The sequence below is a fragment of the Lygodium microphyllum genome, chromosome 3 (assembly GCF_053477565.2).
Source record: "Lygodium microphyllum isolate KBCC chromosome 3, Lygodium_microphyllum_v1.1.10, whole genome shotgun sequence".
NCBI lineage: Eukaryota > Viridiplantae > Streptophyta > Polypodiopsida > Schizaeales > Lygodiaceae > Lygodium > Lygodium microphyllum.
In genome coordinates this window covers 13564732-13588211 of record NC_141137.1, presented here as the reverse complement: position 1 = coordinate 13588211, position 23480 = coordinate 13564732, and the positions used below count along the sequence as shown (strand labels likewise).

Sequence of the window (23480 nt, the reverse complement as noted above, 5' to 3'; positions counted from 1 at the left end):
TGAGTATTTTAAGGGAGATTCAAGAGGCCAACCAACCAATATCAGATTTGGGGCTGATTTTACCTTTTAAGGAGCAGATTAAATGCCAATTCCAAAGCAAACAAAGGGGAAATTTAGTTTAAAGGCTTGTTGGTCAGTTTTGACAACTAGGGACACTTGGATTACTGGAGGAGATCAGCGGATCTCAAATGTACTTCATTCTTTTGTAATAAAAGCTAAAGAAATACCGCAAGGGGCGCCAGTTTTGGGGCCAACAAGATATCCATTGTCCAAGATTAAAGTGGTAACATTTGCATTTTTAGTTTATGTGAATTTTATGCTTCTTGTAACTACTATTAATTCAGGTTCGCACCACCCTATCCAAGGAGGAAGCCTGGTTTCATTACCCCTTGATTTGATAGGGTTTTGACCTTCGATTCACCCCTAGCTGGTCAAATCTAGCCCCAAATTTAATTGGGATTGGCTAGCCTCCTTAAATCTCTAAAAGATCAACTATTGATTTCATGTACTAGGCCTTAAATTCTATGGCATGTCATCGAAGGAGGCTAATAAATCCTAATTTCTACTCTACAAATTAGAGTTTACAGCAACAAATGATCCTATCATCCACATTTGATGGCTGAATTCTACTACTGAGTGTCTGAAATCTGCTGAGAATGGCTGAGAATGGGATGAAGATTGATAGAGAATGCTGAGGGGAGAGAAATTTCAGAATTTCTTTGTGAAGACCCACATCAAACAACAACTACCTACTGTTTACAACCTAGATGATGCTCACGCCTGTTGCCTTCAGCTCAAAAGCTGGTTGCCTACAATCTAGGGCCTACGAGACACTGCATCAGCCACCATATTCTGTTTGTTGTGCCCAATTTGAAAATGAAACATAGAGAGAGAGAGTTTCCCCATCCCATATGTTTCTCAAATAACTTAATGAAAGTCAGAAAGTAGCGCAATGGTTGATGATCTATCTATATAGTGAGATCAGCCCCCAAGAGATAGTGTTTCCATATCAAAAGCGCATGAATTGTTGCCAACAATTCCTTCTCATAGACCTGCAAACTCTTCTCTATACCATGAAGAACATAGCTCTCATAGGCCACTACACGACCATCCTGCATTAAAATGGCCCCAATGTTGTTCCATGAGCATCACACTATGCTACGAATGATTTTCTTAGATTTGGCAACACAAGCATTAAATCTACATTCACGTTTTCTTTTAACTTTTCAAAGGCTGAAACTTACATTGCTATCCACTTAAATGGCACACCTTTCTCTTGCAAAACATGCAATGGACATGCTATTTGAGCAAAGTTTTGGATGTCTCTCTTGTAATAAAAACACAAGCCCATAAGGATGAGAATCTCATGTACATATCTCAAATGTGGCCATGAATGTATTGACTCAACCTTTACACGATCCATCTGACACTATCAATTGACACTATATGGCCCAAAAAGTGGATTTCATACAAGAAGTCGTCACTTTTCCTATCATTAGTTACCAAACCATGATTATGGAGCTCATTGAGCACAATGTACAAGTGCCTTCTATGCTCCTGTTCATTCTTTGAATGCATAATCATGTCATCAAAGAATGTTCCCGCAAATACTTCACACGGTCTAAAGATCATATCCATCATACCATTGAAATCTAGGCTTATGCATATTTGATGGTACCCACTTTTTATGTCAATGTATATTATTTAAGGCACAATATGCCATGAACTATTCTTCTTCTACACCAAAAGCACGGATGAGCAAAATGGAGATGATCTGGGCTGAATCAACCATTTTTCTAACAACTCATTTACCTAGCTCATAATCTCTTCTTGTTCAGCCATACTCACCTAGATGGTAGATTAATAGGAGGGTTACTACTAGGGATCAAATCTATGGTATGATTCTCTAGCCTCTTGGGCACTCACTGTATTGGAAGTAATTGTGAGAAGCAATCAACATTCATTTTCAGAAACGGCATACGATCTTTATCCAACCTAGACATGTTCCTATCAATCTCACTATCATCTTGATCCTTCCCAAAAGCAAAGTACACTCCAATAGGATTTTTCATTACAAGACCATTAACTCCAAAGGATTCATGTACTACCTTTAAGTCTTGAATATCCACTAAACCATTATCATGAACTACTTTAACTTGAAATGGACCTAACCATAAGCATTTATCATGTGAAGCTTTCCATTGTTTATAACATGCTTCTATTCGTTGTAAGGCAAACATACGACTTTGTCAAGTTTAACTAACTTACGCAAGTGATTAGTATGAGATTCCCACTCTCCAAGGCAATTAGATAATGCAACACGCAAACTCAGGCAAGGGTTCATTAACAGCCCATCAGAGTCTACTCGTTACGTATGCAAAGAGGGGGGATCCTTGTTGATCATTTGTCTTAATGTAGATGATCTTTTGCTCACAGGGACACATGCTGATCAAATTTCAGCATTCAAGAAAAATTTGTAGCAAACTTTTGAAATGTCGAATTTAGGGCCTTTGCATTACTATTTGGACATTCAGTTTATTCATGATGCTAGAGGTATTGAATTGTCATAGTCCAGATATATTGGTAAACTCCTTGAGAGATTTTACTTCCAGGATTGCAAGCCAATTAGCACACTAATGGAGACTGGACTTAAACTATCTTTGCATGATGACAGTGATTTGTTTGATATTCATATATATACTCCAACAGTTAGATGTCTCATTAATTTATGCAACACAAGACTAGATATTCAATTTGCAATTTCAGCCCTGAGTAGATATATGCACAACCCACACATGTCACATTGGCAAGCTGTGAAGCGTGTTTTTCATTGCTTGCAAGGTACTAGGACTCTTGGACTCCTTTATGCCAAGGGGGGACCACTACAATTACATGCTTACAATGATTCAAATTGGGCTCGCGATTTTGATTCACATCACTCTACAAGTGGAAACTATTTCTTTCTTGGCTCATTGTGCATATCTTGGCTTAGCAAGAAACAATCCACTGTTGCCATATCGTCTCATGAGGCTAAATACAAGGCAGCTTTCACTACTACAGTTGAATGTGTATGGTTGAGACGTTTGTTGGCTGATCTTGATGTATCTGTCATGAAGCCTACTATTGAAAAACCCTTCACCTGCAATTTGTGTTTTGCGTTTGGGGTTTTACAGTGGTGGATAGCATTTCGCGTTTTGTGTTTAGGCTTTTACAGTGGACAGCCCCAAAAAGGGACTGGGCATCCACAATGGGGCACCACCCTAGACAGCCAACGCTCTCCCTCTGAGGGCCACCCTAGACAATCTCTCGTCTATTTATGGAATGCCTTCTTTACGACTGATTCATTCAATCCGTCACCTCTTCTCTGTCAAAGATGCGAATCTAGAGCATGGCTATGGCGGCTTGTAGGCATAGACTGAGCTCATGATGCCAGTGACCAAGGACTGAAGACCAACTGTTACACAAGTGAATTAGGTTCCAAGATGGAAGCTTGGACTCATAAAGACATTTTTTTGTAAGGAGACAATGACACAGATAATTGACAGAAAGAGACAAGCACTATTGCATTGTCATATATTCTGTGTAAGTGATAGTCAAGTACATCATTTTATAAAGCAGCTTGGTAGCACTTTACATCCATTGTGCATATGGGATTCTGTCTCTCTTCCTAGAATAAATTGCATCTTCCTAGCCTAGCTGTTCCGTACAAAGGGGCATACATAGGGTGTGATTGACAAATTCTCAACACCCCTCCTTAATCACAGCTGTGAAAAGCACTAAGTGTACTAAGTGTACAAAGGGGCATACATAGGGTGTGATTGAAAAATTCTCAACACCCCTCCTTAATCACAGCTGTGAAAAGCACTAAGTGTACATAGAATTTTTCCCTGCATGAATGAAGTTGCGGAGATGACATAAACATGCATAGCAGCCCTTTGTTCGACGTAAAAGAACATGATTTAACTTGGGCAAGCCATTATCCTCTGCAAATTTCTAACTTGATAAGCATTTCTCCTCCGTGTAATCTGTGCCTTCCGGGAAGATGACCAGCCACAAAAGATCCTCGGGACCCTTAAACACCTGAAGGGAGTTCTGAAATACCACTTCATCCATCTGCAATTTCCTGTCAATGAGCAGAAACTCAAGCATATAGAATGCCCATCCAAAGATAGGAGCATTGCGCACACTACTCTTAACCACAACTTGAGGGAATCTGCCAAAGCCTAACTGAATGCCATCAACTACAGCAGCCTGAGGGTTTCCATGATCTGATCCTCTGGTAGTATTGCTGGCATAGCTAGGAGGGACCATCACATCTGTTGTGCCAAGGTATGACTCTGAGGGCATGGAGCGCACATTGCAAGGCTGACCAACATAACCAGAACCATCCATTAAATTGCTGGCAGATACGGACTGACCAGTTGCCAAATGCTGAGAGTGGTTGTTAACCAATCCGACCCTTGTGCAACACGAGGCTCCAAATGTACATCCAATCGACCTCGGTGCCGTGATTGCAGAGTACAATGACGCGTTCGCCAGAGGGCACACGTTGACCAGAGACAATGACCTTGGCACTGTTAACCTTCTCGAAGAAGAAGGGCCAGATGGCAAGCCAGTGATCGAAGAAGAAACAGACGGCTGTGGTGGATGCTGTAAAGGCTAAGGAGGAAGAGGTGAAGGGGGGCCAGAAACAGGAGCATGGAGAAGGCCAAGGAGATGAGGATGAAGAGGATGCAGGCAGCCTTAAGGAGTAAGAATATGGATAGGGGGGCCTTGTGGAAGTCCTGGGGAGGGTTTCCTGTGTCGTCCTCCATGGGAGGAGCTTATAGAAGGAAGTAGCAGAGGTCTTTCTCAGTGGCTCCGAAGTCCTTATTGAGTAAGGAATGCTTAGATGATGATGGTGATAATAATGAGAAATTGGGCAGAGATTGAGAGGAACCAAGAGAGACTGTAGAGGCAGGGCCATGCCCAACTGGGCTCTGATACCATGTCAAAGATGCGGATCTAGAGCATGGCTATGGCAGCTTGTAGGCATAGATTGAACTCATGATGCCATTGACCAAGGACTGAAGACCAACTATTACACAAGTGAATTAGGTTCCAAGATGGAAGCTTGGACTCATAAAGGCATTCTTGTGTAAGGAGACAATGACACAGATACTTGATAGAAAGCGACAAGCACTATTGCATTGTCATTTATTGTGTGCATGTGATAGTCAAGTACATCATTTTATAGAGTAGCTTGGTAGCACTTTACATCCATTGTGCATATGGGATTCTGTCTCTCTTCCTAGAATAAACTGCATCTTCCTAGCCTAGTTGTTCCATACAAAGGGGCATACACAAGGTGTGATTGACAGATTCTCAACATTCTCTCCAGCCTCTCCACTGCCCTCACACCCCTTCAGGAGGACATTGTGGCCCATGGTTCGTGGCTGTCTTCATCATCTTCCTTGTGTTATGGCACCCTTGTTCCCTTGTATCACATTCACTCCATGATTTAGATCTTCATCATTCCATTCATCAAAGTTTCTTCTCTCTTCTCGGTGTTTGCCAAGTTCACTCTGTATTCCTCCCTGCAAATCCTACTATCTTGCTAGTACGTCGTCTTTTGACACCTACTCCTTTGTTTATTGACAATCGAAGCGCCCTTGCAGTGGCACGAAACCCAATGTTTCAAGCGCACACAAAACACATAGAAATCCACTATCACTTTGTCAGAGAGAGGCTACATGCTGAAGATATCAACCTTGTCTACTATCCTACCACCAACAATGTGGTAAACATCTTCACCAAAGCTCTTTCACACCACAAATTTGAAGCATTTTGCAATGCTTTAAATTTGATCTCCTTTAGTAGATGATCCTTGTATGCTGATCACTTTTCACTCTAGGGGGGTTTGTTGGGTTTAACTCACGCCTACGCTCACAAAGAAGTGTCGGTGATCCACAGTACGATACTAGGCACTTTTTACTCTCCTTACGAGAGGGTCCCTCTCCCCCCCCCCGGTTACGTTATTCTCTATTTTGTGTGTTTATGTTACATAGTTCGATCACTTACGGTACTTTACACCTTTCGGGTGTGAACACACCTTAACAACCCTAAGGTCTAAGGGTTGCACTTTGTACTTTCACTTACACACTTTGGAATTGCATCGCGTGTCGAGCTATGTCTTCACTCTCACTCTCTCTACTATCTGTTGAGCTAAAATATACATTACTTGCTGATTAGCCTCTTAAATAGCCTCAAAACATACTAAAAATGCTCTTTTAGAGTAAAACCCTAAAACGGGGAGCGGTTCGAGAGAGTTCAGTGGAAACCCTAAAACGGGGAGCGGTTCGAGAAAGTTTAATGAAAACCCTAATTTTTGGGGTGCCCTTCCACATCTATAAATAGACAGGCTGCCCCCATTCAGCCATCATCCTTGTTCGCAGGTTACACCAGCCCACACACCCTCTGCTGCTGTTGGCGCCCAATTTCTAGCCTACAGCCCACCTCCATCTGCTGTCCAGTCATCATCGATTGCAACCACATCATCTTCAGCCTATCCATTGCTATAGGCGACAGCTCTCAGCTGCTGGCGATTGCTCCAAATTGTCCCAAACTGCTGTTCAGCCTACTGTCCATCATCTCCAAGGTCAGCCAGCCTACATTTTCAGCATTGCAGGCCCTGACACTCTCAGACACTGTTTCAGCCTGCTATTTACAGCAGACTGTGCACAGTTTTGCAGCCCCCGATCGGTGGTACACTACTGCGTTTACCAATTTCCAGCCTCCAAACTGCTGCATTTTGGTGACCAGCCTGCTGCCATTCACTATTCAGCACTCCTACACTCCGACTGGTGGTCACAGACTTGGGATCCGTCTTCGGTGGACGTCACACTCCGACATTGCTCTGCCCTTGAGCACACTATACACTCTTACATCCATTTACAGCATTCATTCACTTCAGAGTTGTGTTCTCTCTCTCCCTTCTTCTATTTGTGTTTGAGTTTTTGTGTTCGAGTTTTGAGTTTTGCATTTAGGGTTTGAGTTTTGCACTCTCTATCTATGTCTGTGTCTTTGTGTTTATGTTGTGGCCGTACACTCTTGTGTGTCCTCAATGCAAACCCTAGCAGTCTTCTTAACATGGTATCAGAGCCAGTGCTCTTGTAAAGAGTATCCTGCGGATATTACTGAGAGCTAGTCTTTGTGCGAGGCACACAATATGACTCGTAACCGAATCACAATGTCTCAGACACCTTCTCCAATTCCTATGATGTCTTATCAGGCTTCTCCATCATTGGAGGCCCTGAGACGGCATTATGGACTCAATGAGGAGAACGACACTCCACCAAATTTCACGAACATGACAGAGGAGGACTTTGAGGAGTACTATCGCAACAAGTACGGTGATGTTTACACCCCTCCTACCAGTTTTGCTACCACATCCGGACCGGTTGGTGAGGCTGGCCACCTCTCCGATCATGGAGGACATACGGCATTTGGAACGTTTGGCGATCCATCTTCATCATCTCAGCCACGTCCAATGTCAGGTTTGTACAATTCTTTTGTGTTGCATGAATCAAAACCCTCGCCTGTTTCTTCTTTTGAGGTACACGATCCAGATGGCTTTGCGTATGTGAACTTCAATAGAGCGGGCTCACGAAGCAGACGGATCTTAGGTACATCTACAGCTTCTGTTTCATTTTAGCATATCACACACACTTCTCACTTCCCTCCCATCCCACCCTCTTCTCTATCACAACTTGATCATCTCTCATCATCTTTCCAAAATCTTGGATTACATTCCACATCTGCTTCACACACCCTAGGGTTTGGATCCCATCTCTGCTCCTAGCATCTTTTCCTTCTCCACCCCATTCACTACCTCTTTGCACCATGGTACTTCGTTAGGGGGAATGCAACCCTTTAACACAGTGCCTCTCACCTTTCAGCACACCCATAACTCTTGGGTCGACTTAACACAGTGCCTCTCACCTTTCAGCAAATGAGCACACCCATAACTCCTGGGTCGACTGTGATGGGCATCCCCCTCACTATCCCCAGCTTCACATCTACCATGACCACTCATACGCAAGGGTTTCCATCCTCAGCTTATGGTGTGTCTTCACACTCTCCTTGGGTTACACCTACGCAAGGATTCCCATCTTCTGCTCCCAGTGTTCCCATCCCATCTCCTTGGGTTCCTCATGTGGCTACCATGCCCATGCCTAGTCAGCCCATCCCTACAATATGGATCCACCTTGCACACTACCCGCATGCCTGGTAAGCACTCGGGCCCATTCCCAACTGTACTCCACTCCCCCATCCTACCCCCACTACACTTTTTCACACTATCCATCTCCGACCACTACCACTCCAGTTGCAACGGCCAAGAATGCCTTCACGAATAAGACACATTTTAACCGGTCAAATTTCACTACTTGGTCGAATTTCATGCAACAAGTGCTTGAGTCTCAGGGTCTTTGGGACCTCGTCATTGGTCTAGAGTCTATGTCGGACCCTCGACTAGCTCACCCTGACTACATCCGTCAATGGAGAGTCCACAATGCTACAGCCAATGTTGAGCTGATGCAGGGATTGCTTCCTGAGTTTCACTCTCAGTTGTAGCACTTCCCGCTCGTGTCAGAGTGTTGAAGCCACCTTCTCGATTGCTTTCCGGCTCGTGATCGTACTCGGCACATCAATCTCGACTTTGGGCTTCAAGAGTTCTCTCTTAAGGAAGGGGATGATCTGAAAGTCAAGCTGGTTGACTATAGGCGGTTACTTGCTAAGTTCGCCACTACTAGCTCTCCAAAGTCAGATGATGATAACGTTACATTCTTCTTGAATAAGTTGCCCACAAAATACTTCGATTTCATTCAACACATCATCTCCCAACCTCGATTGCCAACCTTCTACGAGTTTGAGTGCCAGTTCTTGAGTTATGCAAGGTTGCATGATCAAGTCCACAAGAAATCCTCATCACATCCTTATTCAGAGCAAAGGGGGTTGGTTGCCTCTTCTTCGGGAGGGAAAACCACCAGTGGCAAGAACTCGCTAGATGCGAAGGCAAGCCAATCAAAGGGTGACTCCTCTTCCTCAGATGGAACCAAAGAATCAAGACCTATCTGGCAGCAATTCCCTACGAAAAACCGGTTTTGCACACACTGCCAGAAAGCACGCCATGTGGACGAGGAGTGTCGCTCCAAGGCCCAAGGTCTTCCACCTAAAAATCCTTGACAGACTGCTGCGACTCCACAATCCAATGGGGCTACGCCTTCCGCTCCTGCTTCATCTGCTCCTTCAGCACCCGTTGTTGCTGCTGGACATGTGGCTCGAGTACAGTCTCTGCAACCCATCTCTTTCACTACTCCTAAGGGACCGATTGATTGGTCTGCACGTTCTGATCCTGTTGCACTTCATATATCTATCTTAGCTTCCTCCCCACCTTGTCAGGCGTTCCCTTGGTAGAGCCCTGCTACTAGACATACACGATGGTAGCCACCTTCTTAGACTAGCATGTCTCTAGGTCCTTTCGGATACCCTAGGTCAGTCTAGCATTCATTTTTTGCACTCTTAGAGTCAGGCCCATAGGGTTTTCATCTCTACATTTTAAGTCTTCCGCTGCATTTACTCACACACACATCCACATTTGCATCTTTACACTTGTTCCTTTGGTTAGCTTTTCATTTTAGTTTTGTTTTGTTTTTGGAGCATCTCACTACTAACCTTTGTGATTGCAGACTTTGATCTCCTTTACAGGTTTTGTTTTCAGTGTAGGGCTAACATGCAAGTTTGCCCAGTCCTACCTGGGCTGAAGACTTGGGATGCGTGCCGTTCCTTCATGGTTTCATCATCCTTGGAGTTTGGCTCTTGTACCAGCATGGAGGCTTCCCCTCCCGAGGCGGATCGTGCAGCATCTCTCTTGATGCTATAATGGCACTGACTTCTACCTAGCTCTTCCAACTGGGATGCTTCCTCTTTCTCTTCATTCCTTATGGTTCTCGGCACCACACAAAGACCGACATCAGGCTCCTCTTCCTTCTTCGGCATCTACATCCAAGTTGAGAGGGGGTTCCTACCCTTTTTTGTATTCTACAGGTTTTTTTTACTTTGTCTTCGACATCGGCTTCTCCCCCCTTGTTGTATCTTGCCCTTTGCATTGCATAATTTCATCATCTTTGCACTAGGGCGCTTGGGCAAGTGAACAATTTTCCCATGAGGGACACTGTCCAAGTGGCACTTGCTGCATGAGCATTCTTCAGCATGTAGCATACTTTGCATCTCATCGTGCAGAGCACCACTTGAACGGATCCTAAGTTGTTTTCAACGGCGGCTATTGTTACCCTACCACCATCCTTCTTCATCACATGGATACCTCATCACCTATTTTTCCTCGTCATCGAAACCCTGAGTGGACGGGTTAGCTCCTACTCCCATCTTTTGGTCACTATTACTCGATCGGCCGCATCCCATCAAATTTACCACACTTATTCAAAAAAAAAAAAAAAAACCAACAACAACAACACACAAAGTTCAATGTGGTTCCATCCGCCTTTGTAGGACATGGTAGGCCACTGGGCAACCAATGTGCACCCTTTGTCCGATGCCTTGTCCTCTCGAGGGTGATTACTTGGATTCCCTTGGTAAGATAACCATCGCCTTTGTACTCTTTGTCCGATGCCTTGGCTGCTTTGGGGTGGGACGCCTTGGGGTACATAAACATCACCATGGCTGGCCTAACCTTTCGGCTCAAAAATATGCATTACTTGCTAATTAGCCTCTTAAACAGCCCCAAAACACACTAAAAATGCTCTTTTAGAGTGAAACCCTAAAACGGGAAGCGGTTCGAGAGAGTTCAGTGGAAACCCTAAAACGAGGAGTGGTTCGAGAAAGTTTAGAGGAAACCCTAATTTTTGGGGTGGGGCGCCCTTCCACATCTATAAATAGACAAGTTGCCCCCATTCAACCATCATCCTTGTTCGCAGGTTACACTAGCCCACACACCCTCTACTGCTGTTGGCGCCCAGTTTCCAGCCTGCAGCCCGCTTCCATCTCCTGTCCAGCCATCATCGACTGCAGCCACATCATCTTCAGCCTGTCCATTGCTGTAGGCGACAGCTCTCAACTGCTGGCGACTCCTCCAAACTGTCTATGACTGTTGTTCAGCCTGTTGTCCATCATCTCCAAGGTCAGCCAGCCTGCGTTTTCAGCATTGCACGCCCTGACACTCTCAGACACTGTTTCAGCCTGCTGTTTACAACCGACTGTGCACAGCTTCCGGCCCCCGATCGGTGGTACACTGCTGCGTTTACCAGTTTCCAGCCTCCAGACTGCTGTGTTTTGGTGACCAGCCTACTGCCATTCACAATTCAACACTCCTACACTCCGACTGGTGGTCACAGACTTGGGATCCGTCTTCGATAGACGTCACACTCCAACATTGCTCTACCCTTGAGCACACTATACACTCTTACATTCATTTACAGCATTCATTCACTTCAAAGTTGTGTTCTCTCTCTCCCTTCTTCTGTTTGTGTTTGATTTTTTGTGTTTGAGTTTTGAGTTTTGCATTTAGGGTTTGAGTTTTGCCCTCTGTGTCTGTGTCTGTGTCTTTGTGTCCTCAATGCAAACCCTAGCAGTCTTCTTAACACTATCTACTATGTACTTTCGAAAAGCTGAGAGCTATCATCTCCCTTCTCACATACTGATCTCTGACTTTCTTCCATACTCTCCAAAACTCAATAACATCCACATTAGGCTAATCATTAAGCACATTCAAGACTAATCCAGCTGATGTCTTGCGTCTTTCACTTGCATCGTCTATGCTTTCACCCTTTTCAGCTTGTTGTCTATTAGGACAACTCCTTGCCACATGCCCCTCCTCCACAAGTGAAACATTTATTTGCAGCCATTAATTCTTTACATTGGGCAGTACTCTTCCATCTCCTTCCTTGCTGTTTTAGGCTGTTTTCACGCCTATCTACAAATCTTCCCTTTTTATGAACCTTAGAAGTTTGCCTCGGTGACTTATCCTCATCACCCTTGAAGCCTCGAGACTTCCCACACAGCTGAGCATCAGCAATATATGCTATCTGTATGAGTTCTAACATGCTGGTGACAGTGGTGTTAATGCAAAAATCACAAATCACTTTGGGCAGCTGGCAACAATTCTTTTCGATCTCTTCAAAAAGCACGACAATACAATAAGAAGTAGCAGGCAGCAACACCTCCCAAAGCTTCTTATTATCTTGTTCTAAGTTCTTGCATTATGACACATCCAACTTATGTCACACCATCATTGTATCAACTTCAAAGGTACTCGTCACCCAAAGCAGAAGTAAACAATTTCTTAAATTGAACCCAAGTTGATAGTGCTCTACCTTGCATCAAAAGTGTTGACCACCAGTGCAATGCATTCCCCTTCAAAAAAGGAGCTACTTTTCAGACTTTACACATGAGTGTAAACATACTTGCAACACTTGTAAATTTTTAGGGTTGTAAGTACAAAATTGTGAACATATTTAGACGATTGGGTTAATATTATAGCTCACATCCAAGGTGTGGAAGTAAGCGAAGAAAGTATGTTTTGATAATTGGGTTAATCTTATAGACATTAGATATAATTTAAGATCATCAATGAACATCATCCTTTTTTTTCTTGGTTGTGACATACAATGCTACAATTGGGAAGACTACATGTATTTCCATTCCTTATCAGAAGGCATTGACTTAGAGAGTTCCTAACACAAGGTTTAGGGTTAGGCTTAATATAGATGTTTTAGCTTTGTGACCCATTTCCCTCACATGCACCAGCTGAGTAATCCTACATTAGGCAAAAGATTAAAATAACCTTCAATGTTCAAATTTCACATAGCAATCAAAGATTATAAACTATGAAGGTTCTAGCCTCTAGGCAACAACTTACAAGTTTAAATTGCAAACTTCAAACTTCAAAAGTTTAACTCACATAAGCAAGCACTCTAAGGGTAATTTTTTAGACCATGGGTACTTAATATCCAAAGATTCCCACCAAAATAGAGGCTTGACCAAAGAGAACCTCTTCCAGCATAGAGCATTGGCAAAACTAGTTTCTCTTTGGTCACTATAGTTCATGATTTCTTTTAGAAATGTTGCATGTTGGTCCTCATCCAACGCCTTCAAGAGGTAGGCATCTCTATTGGATGCCAACTCCTGATCCATGAAAAGAGATGGGGATTTATACGCAGGATACAAGAGGGCAGCAAACATGAGGACCAAAGATGCCTAGGTCTTTTCCTCCTGGAGCTCCAGAGAGGCGCCGCATCCAGTACATTATTGAGCATGGTTTGTTTAGATTTTTAGGGTTCTAGTCCTTCATGCTCAAGTCTAGAGGTTCAAGAACCCTTAATGTAAATTTAAACTAGGGATTCGATTGAATCTCTTTTCAAATATTCACAAGCATGAAAAGTTTAAGACTTGTATGGGTGATTAACAAAAGTACTACAATGTATTAGGTGGTAGTTTGGGAGTTTTTCCACATGAAAATAGATACTAAATGTCAACTCAAGGTGAAAACCAAGGTTTTCAGGAGGTTTTCACCTTGAATTTCTAAATTAACCCTATGTATAAGTTCCTTCATGGGCAACTTTCTTTGTGGACCACTAAGAGCACTAAACTTGTCTAATGGGTTCGGGGGACCACTGAAACTCTCTCGAGGAACCGCCGCCCAAATTTGCATTTTTCATTTAATAAGCATGTTTTGGGGCTGTTTTAAAGATGCTAATCACCTGTAAAGCATGTTTTAACTCAACACGTGCTAAACTTGGACGCATGTGGCATCAGCCCCTTGATCGTGCTTGTGGTAAGGCAGCACTTCCAAGTAGTATGGAGGACGATGCTGATGCAGGAGTACTATGCCTCATGATAGCACTAGATGTCCATCACATAGACGAAAACTGCTTGAAGAGGAGCCAGCACCTTGATCGTGCTTGTGGTAAGGCAGCACTTCCAAGTAGTATGGAGGACGATGCTGATGCAGGAGTACTATGCCTCATGATAGCACTAGATGTCCATCACATAGACGAAAACTGCTTGAAGAGGAGCCCATCCTTCCCCAATCATTGGCACATATGTTCTTCTAGTTGGCTTTTGGTGTCTCGTTTTTTGTTTTTGTTTTTTGATCCGGGTGCCTAATCAAGCTCAAAGGCGGAACCCTATGCCACTAGCTTATGATTTCGCTACTTCCTTCAAGAACAAGATCCTTGGAAGACTCCGCTTACCACCCGAATGACAAAGCGTGGGTAGGCACCTAGCACCACGGTTCAAGGGTCCAAGTAGTATTGGACTCTCACCAACTAAAACCACCAATCCCGGCGAATTCCCTTAAAGGGATGTCATACCCCAAGGTTGGGCGTCGGTTTGAAGGTGGTGTCCCCTTGCACCCAAGTAAACGCTGCTTCCGGACAGCATTCGCTTGCTTGGGCGAGGCAGTGCCATCATTGGTACAAATAGGAGCTTGTGCATAAGTTCGCAAAGGGAGGATATCGTCATTTCCCTATCCTTTTTTATGATAAGGATCACGCATACAATGCTCCCAAGTACCTCAGTATCACCTCGCCAAGGAATGATGCTACAAGGTGGTGCCCTGGAACAACATTTCCCGAGTGCAGATGAGTGCTCACCCAGTTGGGTAAACACACCCTGCTAACCTCCCCACCAAGGAGTAGCGCAGCTTCATCTTCTAAGGTACTCCCCTAGGATAAAAGGTCGCGAGCTTCGCAATGCTTGGTCCCCAAAAAAAAACAGATTAATCTAGACCACTAGGGGGGGCTAGGAGACAAAGCTTACCATGCAAGTTACAAAGATCCTAACTTCCAAGCGAAGCGGAAACTCGGCATTGCCCACAAGACTTAGGGATATATAAGGCACATCATGGAAGAACTCTCGAGGCAAGGGCTAGAAATGCTGAAGAAGTTCTACTAGCTAGACAACTGAGGCAAGATGTGCACCAATGCAGTCTAGATGAAGCAAGCAATGTAACACCTAAGGGGCCCAGGGGGTGAAGGGGTAGGAGAGTGATAGGGAGGAGAAAGAGGTGGAGGAGGAGGAGGAAAGCTAGAGAGTGATGCAAAGGGGCATGTGGAGGAGGTATCTATTTTGGTGGTTTTTTTTTTTGTTGTTTTTTCGGAGTGTGGGTGTATGCATGTGTGTATGCTACGGAGCTGAGCGGGAAAAGAGGGGCAAAGGGTGAGGAAGAGGGAGGAGACCTCTGTTTTTCAGGTTCATTAATTGTTGAAATGGTAGATCTGGTTACAAGACAAGACTGCCGATCCCCTCCCTCTAGCATTCACTGATATCAGCTTTATATTGTTTGCAAAATGCACATATACTAGCCACAAGATCTCATGTGTGAGCACACGCTTACATACGTGCATGTGTACGTGCGCACGTGTGGATGCAGGTGTGTCCACACACGTACATGCTCATGTGTGCGTGTGCATGGGCACATGTGTGCGTGTGTGCGTGTGTGCATGTGTGCATGTGTGGGCAGAGTGGGTTACAAAACAAGACTGCCAACCCCCTACTTGCAGCATTCAGCAATATCAACTTTACATTGTTTACAAAATGTACATATGTCAGCCACAAGATTTCAGGCTATTCAAACATAGCAAGCCAAAAGATCTACTATGACTCATGAGCATTCACTTTTACAGTAATGTGTTTGCCTCAGATGAAACAAGGACCATGCTCTGCACCTGGACTATTAAGGCCCATGCTTTCTTACTAGTACCTTGGTTTATTGTTGCTGAAAGCTAGCACAACACTTATGGATATGTCTTCAACAACCATTTTGCTTTACAGACATGCACCAAATCAAGAGGACAACATACACAGTTCATGATTTAGTTCTATAACATCATCATCAGCCGGTTATTCTGTAACCATGCAATAGGATGCCTCTCAGCTTCATAATCAAAGCAGACCATGTGATTCTGCTTACATACAGAAGAGAACAGAACTCAGAAACGAATTCTGATGATGGTCAATGACCCTTCCATTACATAACCAGTATGCACATAATTTGTTACACACAATATATGGAGACTGTACACTTGAGATCATGCATGTTGCCCACATTCAAGGTGTACAGAGTGTACCTACGAGCTCCCACAAAGGTAACAGCCAATTCAAGGTCATCTATCCCACTATAAATGCACCCATACACATGGCACCACAAATATTTCTGACAAATGCTCTCCTTCTGAAGCTCCAAACCACAGCAGCAAAGGACTACACTGAAAGGAAATTACTTCTCAGCAACTATTTTGCAGCCTTTGGGATTGTCATCATGCATGCTTAGCATAGTCACATGGAACAGGAACATATAAATGGAACAAGAATCCTTTTCGGGACAGGAACAAGGGCACTAATTATCTTTGGGAACCCCATATCAATATGATATACAGCGCAAGATCATACAAGGACTAAAATATAAAACTATCTCTATGTAGGCATTGCCTAAAAGGTGATTTGAGTTTAGGATTTCACCTATATACACCTTAAGATAGCTTCATCGCACTATGCATATTTCTAGAACTCGAACGGGAACAGTGATGCTTATGGAACACGTTCCCAAGTTCCTTAAGCCATGGAACAGAGTTCCTTGTGACTATGATTCTTCGTGTACACGGGCATTACATACATGAAATTTGGCCCTAAATTAACCTTGGGAATACTTGACTGGCACTGTACCTTGACACAAGGATAAGGACAATATGGCAACAAATAGTAAGCATTGACAGAGAAACAACTGCAATTACACCTTAAATTTGAATATCACAACAAAGAACATCCTACAATTACTGCCAGACAAATCACATGATACACTTACTGTTTCCAATCCCACCCCACCCTTTGTCAATAATTCCTCTTTGATAAGTTTGAGCTAATGCTTCAATAATAATTTTTGTCATCCCTTGAGGGTCTTCAACAGGCTGCACACAAAAATGCCTAGTCATTTATACCTGATATGATCTATCAATAAACCCAATACTGCAAGAATTAAAAAAACTCTAAAGAACATAGAAGCAATAAATCTCTCAAACAGTGTTTTAATCTCACAGTGACCTGTATTGCCAAACCATATTTCCACATACAAGACCCTTGGCCCACAGGTAAGAGCCAGGGGATGAGTTGAGTTAGTAACCCCTTCTGAGAACAGCCTGTCCTTCTTAAGGAAGTTTCCTACAATTGATGAGACTTGAACCCAAAAGCTTCTTGGCTAATAGGCTCAAGCTTTTACCAGTAAATCACGTATGGGAGAAAGCACAGTTGTTGATGCATTGCAATCAGTGATGTATGGATCTTTTACATAAAGTGATACGGCAATGTCCCCACATTCCTCACATAAGATCCACATTTGCTGTCATCAACTATCAGATTTGTACTATACCACTGGGTGATATGGGTATTTTTACAGGAAAGAAGAAAAAATATGCTATCACTAACCTCCCTTTGCTCCATACTCCATTCATATATTGTGAAATTCAGAGCTTTTGTTCAGAAGATACGACTTCGTAGACAAAGATACAGAATATATATGCAAGGATCTACCACATGACTTTTTCAAGTGCTACAACAGTGGAGAACTATTGGCCAGATGACTTTTCAAGCAAAACAGAAAACTGAGCCTCTCTAACCACCTGCCTGCATTGTGAAGAACAGATCATGACCACCCCAGGTATGTAAGAAGTGGTGTTGGAGCTCCTCACAAGCTCGAGAGTCATCCTGCACCTGATCCCACAGCAGCCACAGAGGGAGTGGAAGATCCAGGTCCAGAGATCTACCAAAGTCGCACATGTGACAGGCACTCACCATCCAGAACCAACTGACAGCACGCCTTCCAAATGTGCCATACTGTGAGACTCCAATAAGCTCCAACACCTCTGAACACTCTGCTGTCGGCTCCAATACCCAACAGATGGGTAGTGCCTCCAAATTGACCATAGTACAAGAACTTGGCTCAATAAGAAAAATAGTATCATGCATCTCAGCCTCATACAGTAAGTGGCAACCCTGGCTAACTGCCTCCCAGCAGATGGTCCCCACAAGATATATATCCCAGGCTAGGTGCCACTCAACAGAGAATATGGCATGCTCCTATCCACACCGGCTATGCTGCCTCACACGACCAAAGGCAAATGCTTTGGAGTTTCCAAATGCTGCAGTAGACAGCACTTGCAAACTCCATCCTGCTACAGCTGAACCAGCCGAGCCTCCATGTGTCACTATCCATTAGAAGTATGACACCCTTTGTGCCCTCCAGCTATCCCACAAGCGTCACCAAAAGGTCCCTTGGAAGGCCTCGGTGATGCTATGTTCCGCCCAATGCCTACTACTGCATGAAGCTGCCCAATCCATGTCCTCCTACATCAAAACATGCATGCCAAATTCCAATCCATGTTGTGTAGGCCAACAAGCCCTGGGACTTCTTGACAGCCGTTGTGGGCAGCCAAAGCCACTCTCCAAGGTCCCACGCCACCTAATCAAGAGGCCGGCTGTCACAAATCAGCAGGCGGCACCATTCCCAAAACTCACCCCAAGGCATGTAGGCGTCAAACACCCAAATCTTTCCTTGAAGTTTGATGACATGAATCCTCCTCTAGAATATATCGAGTAGCTCCTCCTACCAAACTTTGTCAAGGGCTAGCCTTTTGCTAGCCTGGACTATGAACAAAACCTCGTGGGGGGTACCGCCCACTCTATGAAGATACACTAGGGTTTGCACTAAGAAAGCACAGCATGTACGACAAAGACTGAATCACAAAGACTAAAACAGAGACAAGCAAAACTCAAACCCTAAAGGCAAAACACAAAACACAAAACTCAAAACTCAAACACAGAGACAAACACAAAGAGCAAAAACTCAAAAGTGAATGAATGCTGCAAAAAAATGTAACGAGTGTACAGAATGCCCAAGGGCAGAGCAATGCACTATCGGAGACTAACATTCACTGGAGACAGACCCCGAGTGCTATGACCACCAATTAGAGTATCAAAGTGCGGGAAACACCAAACATTGATCACCTAAGTGTCAGGGAACTCATGCCACAATAGGAGAGGTGTTTGCTGACATAGGTGGCCTGCTGTACAGCAAAAACGAGGGTACTGCAGCAGTCATCTAGTGGGGGAGATGGAAGCAGCTTGTCGCCTAGCACGGATGCTGAAAACGTAGGTTGATCAAGTGCTATGATGGCACAGCAAATGGAGACCTCTAAACAGCAAGGCAATGGCTGAAAATAGGCCGCCTAGGGCTGGATAGTGATTGGCTGCAGTCGGTGATGGCTGGACAGTAGATAGTAGGTGGCTTATAGCTGAAATCTACACGGTACAGTGAGAAACCTGCACAAAAGGATAAGGCGAGATGGTGGGCAACCTATATATTTATAGATATTGAAGGGTGTCCCAAAAAATTAGGGTTTTGGGGGATCACTGAAACTCTCTAGAACCATGTACCAAATTTGCACTTTTCATTAATTAAGCGTGTTTTGGGGCTGTTTCAAAATGCTAATCAGTTGTAAAGCATGTTTTAGCTCAACACCCCCTCTCAGGCCCAAAACTGAGCCTAAAAGGGAAGGCTTGCAATGTTTACCCTAAGACATCCCACCCCAAAGTAGCTAGGGCATTGGACAAAGGGCACACGTCGACTGCCCAATGGCCTACCAAGACTACAGAGGCAATGGTTATTTTACCAAGGGAGTCCAAGTAGTCACTCCAAAGAGAACAGGGCATCAAACAAAGGGTGCTTGTCGGCTGCCCAGTGGCCTGCCAAGCCCTACAAAGGCAGATGGAACCACATTGAATGTGTTTTTTTTGTGGAAAGTGAATTTGAGGGGCAGCGACTAATTAAGTAATAGTGACCCAAAAGACAAGAGTAGGAATGGTACACCCAACACATCACAAAAAAGTACATGCTTACCCAACCACTCGAGGATGTCGATGACGAGAGAAAGGTGATGAAGTATCATGTTAAAGAAGAATTGGGGTGTAATCCACCGATGAAAATAGCTTAGGATCCATCCAATGGTGCTCTACACGATGGGATGCATAGTGTGCTACATGCTAAAGAATGCTCATGCAGCAAGTGCCGCTTAGACAGTGTCCCTTATGGGGAAATTCTTCACTTGCCCAAGAGCCCTAGTACAAAGATGATGAAATCATGAAATGCATAGGGTAAGGTACAACAAGGGGGGAGGCCGATGTCGAAGAGAAGCCGCAACCTATAGAATACCAAGAAGGGTAGGAACCCCCTCTCAACTTGGATGTCGATGCCGAAGAAGAAAGAGGAGCCTGACAATATCAATCTTCATGTGGTGCCAAGAACCATGTGGATAAAATGATGAAGCATCCCTATTGGAAGAGCAAGGATAGAAGACACCGCCATTATAGCATCAAGAGAGATGTTGCATGGTCTCCCGTGGTAGGGGAAGCCTCAATGTTGGGAGAAGAGGAAAACTGCAAGTAGATGGAACCATGAAAGGAACAACACGCATCTCCTATCTCCGACTCAAAAAAGGACTCGTGCAAGCCTGCATGTTAGCCCTACACTGTAATACAAAATTTTGCAAAAGAGATCAAAATCTACGAGCACACATGTAAGTAGTGAGATGCTATAGAAAACAAAAGTGAAAATAAAATAAACGAAAGCAAAGGTAGGTGCAATGCAGTGAGTATATAAGTATGCAACGAAAGTCTAAAAAGAGAAAGGCTAAGTGTGTAGCCACCATCGCATACAGCGAGGTGGGGAAGTGGACCTAGAAGGTGCAATGGAGATCCTAGGAATGGATGCATTAAGTGCAATAGACGAGTCACTAGCAGACCAATCAACCAATCCTTCAATAGTAGTGAAGGAGATAGACTATTGAGGTTGTCGGCGTACCACCTATCAAGTAGCCGCTGGGGCAAATGGAGCAGATGATATCCACACCCCATTCACAGAGGACATCGCAGTCATAGCTTCCACCAGCCACCTACTACAATGTAGCGCCTAATTCCAGTCCTCCTCAAGTGTATGCTATTGGCGCCATGCCTATGGAGCTATCGCCTATAATTGGGGGCTATCGCCCACTGTTGGATGTTGTTGCCACCTGTTGTCTATTGTTGCCAGGATTTTCTCTCCTCTAAATGCTATGTTTGCAATTTCTAGCTGCCATCTGACATTCTCTCACCTCTGTCATCTATATTTGCATCTAACAGCTAGTATGTAGATTCTCTCTCCTTAAGTACCTACGTTTTTAGTCTTTCTCTTTCATCCACTCCCATCTAAATCAAATCCAGTCTTCCTTGGCTGCATTTGTTGGTGTTCGACAATCAAAGGCTACCTTTGCTGCGATTTGGGATCCATTCGGAGAACATCACACTCTGCAGCTCATAACCTTTGCCTTGATCCAAAGATACGAGACTTCGAGGTTCAATATTCACTACATAGTGTGTTTGCTGCATGAGCATTGTATATTCATTATTCATTCACTTTATTATTCATTGTGTTCATTGTCTCTGAATTACCCTAACACTAACCCTAGCTGTGTTCTAAGTTTATCAATCTGTGCTTTGTCATAGGATTGGTTTCATGATTTTTGCATTCAGAGCATTTCTTCACATGGTATCTAAGCTAGGTACTATCTGAGAAACCTTGGTCTTTGATCAGAAAGCTCATTCGTGAAAGCAAGAACAACAGAAGGGTCAGATGACTTCGAACACATTCACAACACTGCTCCAATCTCCACAGCCAAACATGGACAAAAACAATTAGAAGTGGGCTTCCCAGCTTGCTACTACCCGATTTGACATGGGCGGAGAACCATCAGACTACCATGGAGTCCACAGACCATATCGAATTTCTGCTGCTGATTATGATCTCATCCTTAAGCATAGGGCTCAACGAGAGGTTGAAGGTAAGCCTGAGTTTTCTCCTTTAGATTTAGTGCACAAAACTAATGATCTTGCAAAACCTTCAAAACCTCCACTATGGACCCGCCACCCGCAAGTGGAACCTAGCTCGAATTACACATCACTTCCACAATGCTACTATTCTCCAATGCAAGGTACGAACCTTACTATTTCAGATTCTATGCCAACTTATTCTGTACTTTCTGTTGGATTGAGAGATGCTCATCAAGAAGGGACTCTTTGAAACAAGCTTTGGTTTGTGAGTAATGAGGAAGATATGTATTTCTTCATGAACTCAAAACTAGGTAAGAAGCTAAAAAAATAACTTATAAGTATTTCTACCCTTCCTTTTCCTTCAAATGATTATATTTCTCATGGTCAATATGGAGTAGGTCCATCTTCATCTAGTGCATTTAATGGACAAAAGAAACCAAGGATGTTTCCCACAACAACATTTATCACAAATCCATTTTGGCTCCCACCCATCCCTCCCTCATCTTCCGGTACACATTCCTTTCAGCCTCCATTAAGTGTGCCACAATATCCACTAAACACCACACCAAGGGGTTCTACACATTTAGGCCCAACCTTTAGGACCTCTACATACCCATTTTCGAGTGGTGTACCTCTGATGGAGGCTCGACCTCCTACACACACACTTTTGAGTTTCCCCCCTCCAGAGCATTATTCGAGTGTGAATCATTTGGTATCACAGTTTGTCTCTATGGCATTACCTAGTGGACCATCCAATCATTCTATAGTGCCCTAGCCGACATTTGGACATGGCTATCATGTCCCAGTGCCTCCACCTACACCTGTGGTATCATATGGACCTATCTTCATTTCAGTACCTCTACAACAATCGGCACTCATTGGATATCAACAGCCTATTTCTGCCTATCCACCTTTAACCCTTCCTGCTTTTTATCTACCACCACTACCACCATCTTATTCCATCTATCCATCTTCACAAACACCTTATGGTTCTAGTTCCTCATCTGCCAAGTACGCATTTAATGGCAAGTCTCCTTTCAACACATCGAACTACACTACTTGGTCAAATTTGATGAGGCATGTCTTAGACTCTAAGAACCTATGGGATTTAGTGCAAAGGTTGGAATCCCAACTTGATCCCACTCTTGTTTCCATAGTTGCCTCCGTACGTGATACGAAACAGTCCATACAGTACGATCCGTACGGTACAAATTCGTACATTAAAACAGACCTTTTTCAGCCACCTGGCCTGCGCGTCCTTGTTCTGCATTTTCATACGCCCCGCATCCCGCGTTTCCCACATTCCTTGCACTTGCACTTTTTCAATAATCAATTTTGGGGGGGTGGGAAGCCTTGGATACCTCACCCCACCCCCTTTTCCAAAATCCAGCCATGCAAAAGGTGCTCCTCTTTGGATTCCTTCTAGCTTGCAACCCTCTCTTTGGATTCCTTCTCTCTTTGACTGTTTGAACTTTAAACTTTGACCCTTCTCTCATCTACAAAAGGTGCTCCTCTCCTCCATGCTTCCACACCAATTCAGCAAGCACTTACAAGTTACCACTCTCATCTTC

At 43.9% G+C, this 23480-nt stretch overlaps 1 protein-coding gene across 2 annotated transcripts in view; it reads right to left on the bottom strand.

The window, feature by feature from the left end:
• The window catches only part of LOC148038067 (sterol 3-beta-glucosyltransferase UGT80A2-like), a 110637-nt gene that overhangs the window by 34611 nt on the left and 52546 nt on the right, over positions 1 to 23480 (bottom strand). For both annotated transcript variants that reach the window (XM_087668531.1, XM_087668539.1), the window contains exon 10: positions 16859 to 16961. In XM_087668531.1, coding sequence (XP_087524657.1) covers positions 16859 to 16961 — 103 coding nt within the window. The remainder of the gene's footprint in view (positions 1 to 16858; positions 16962 to 23480) is intronic.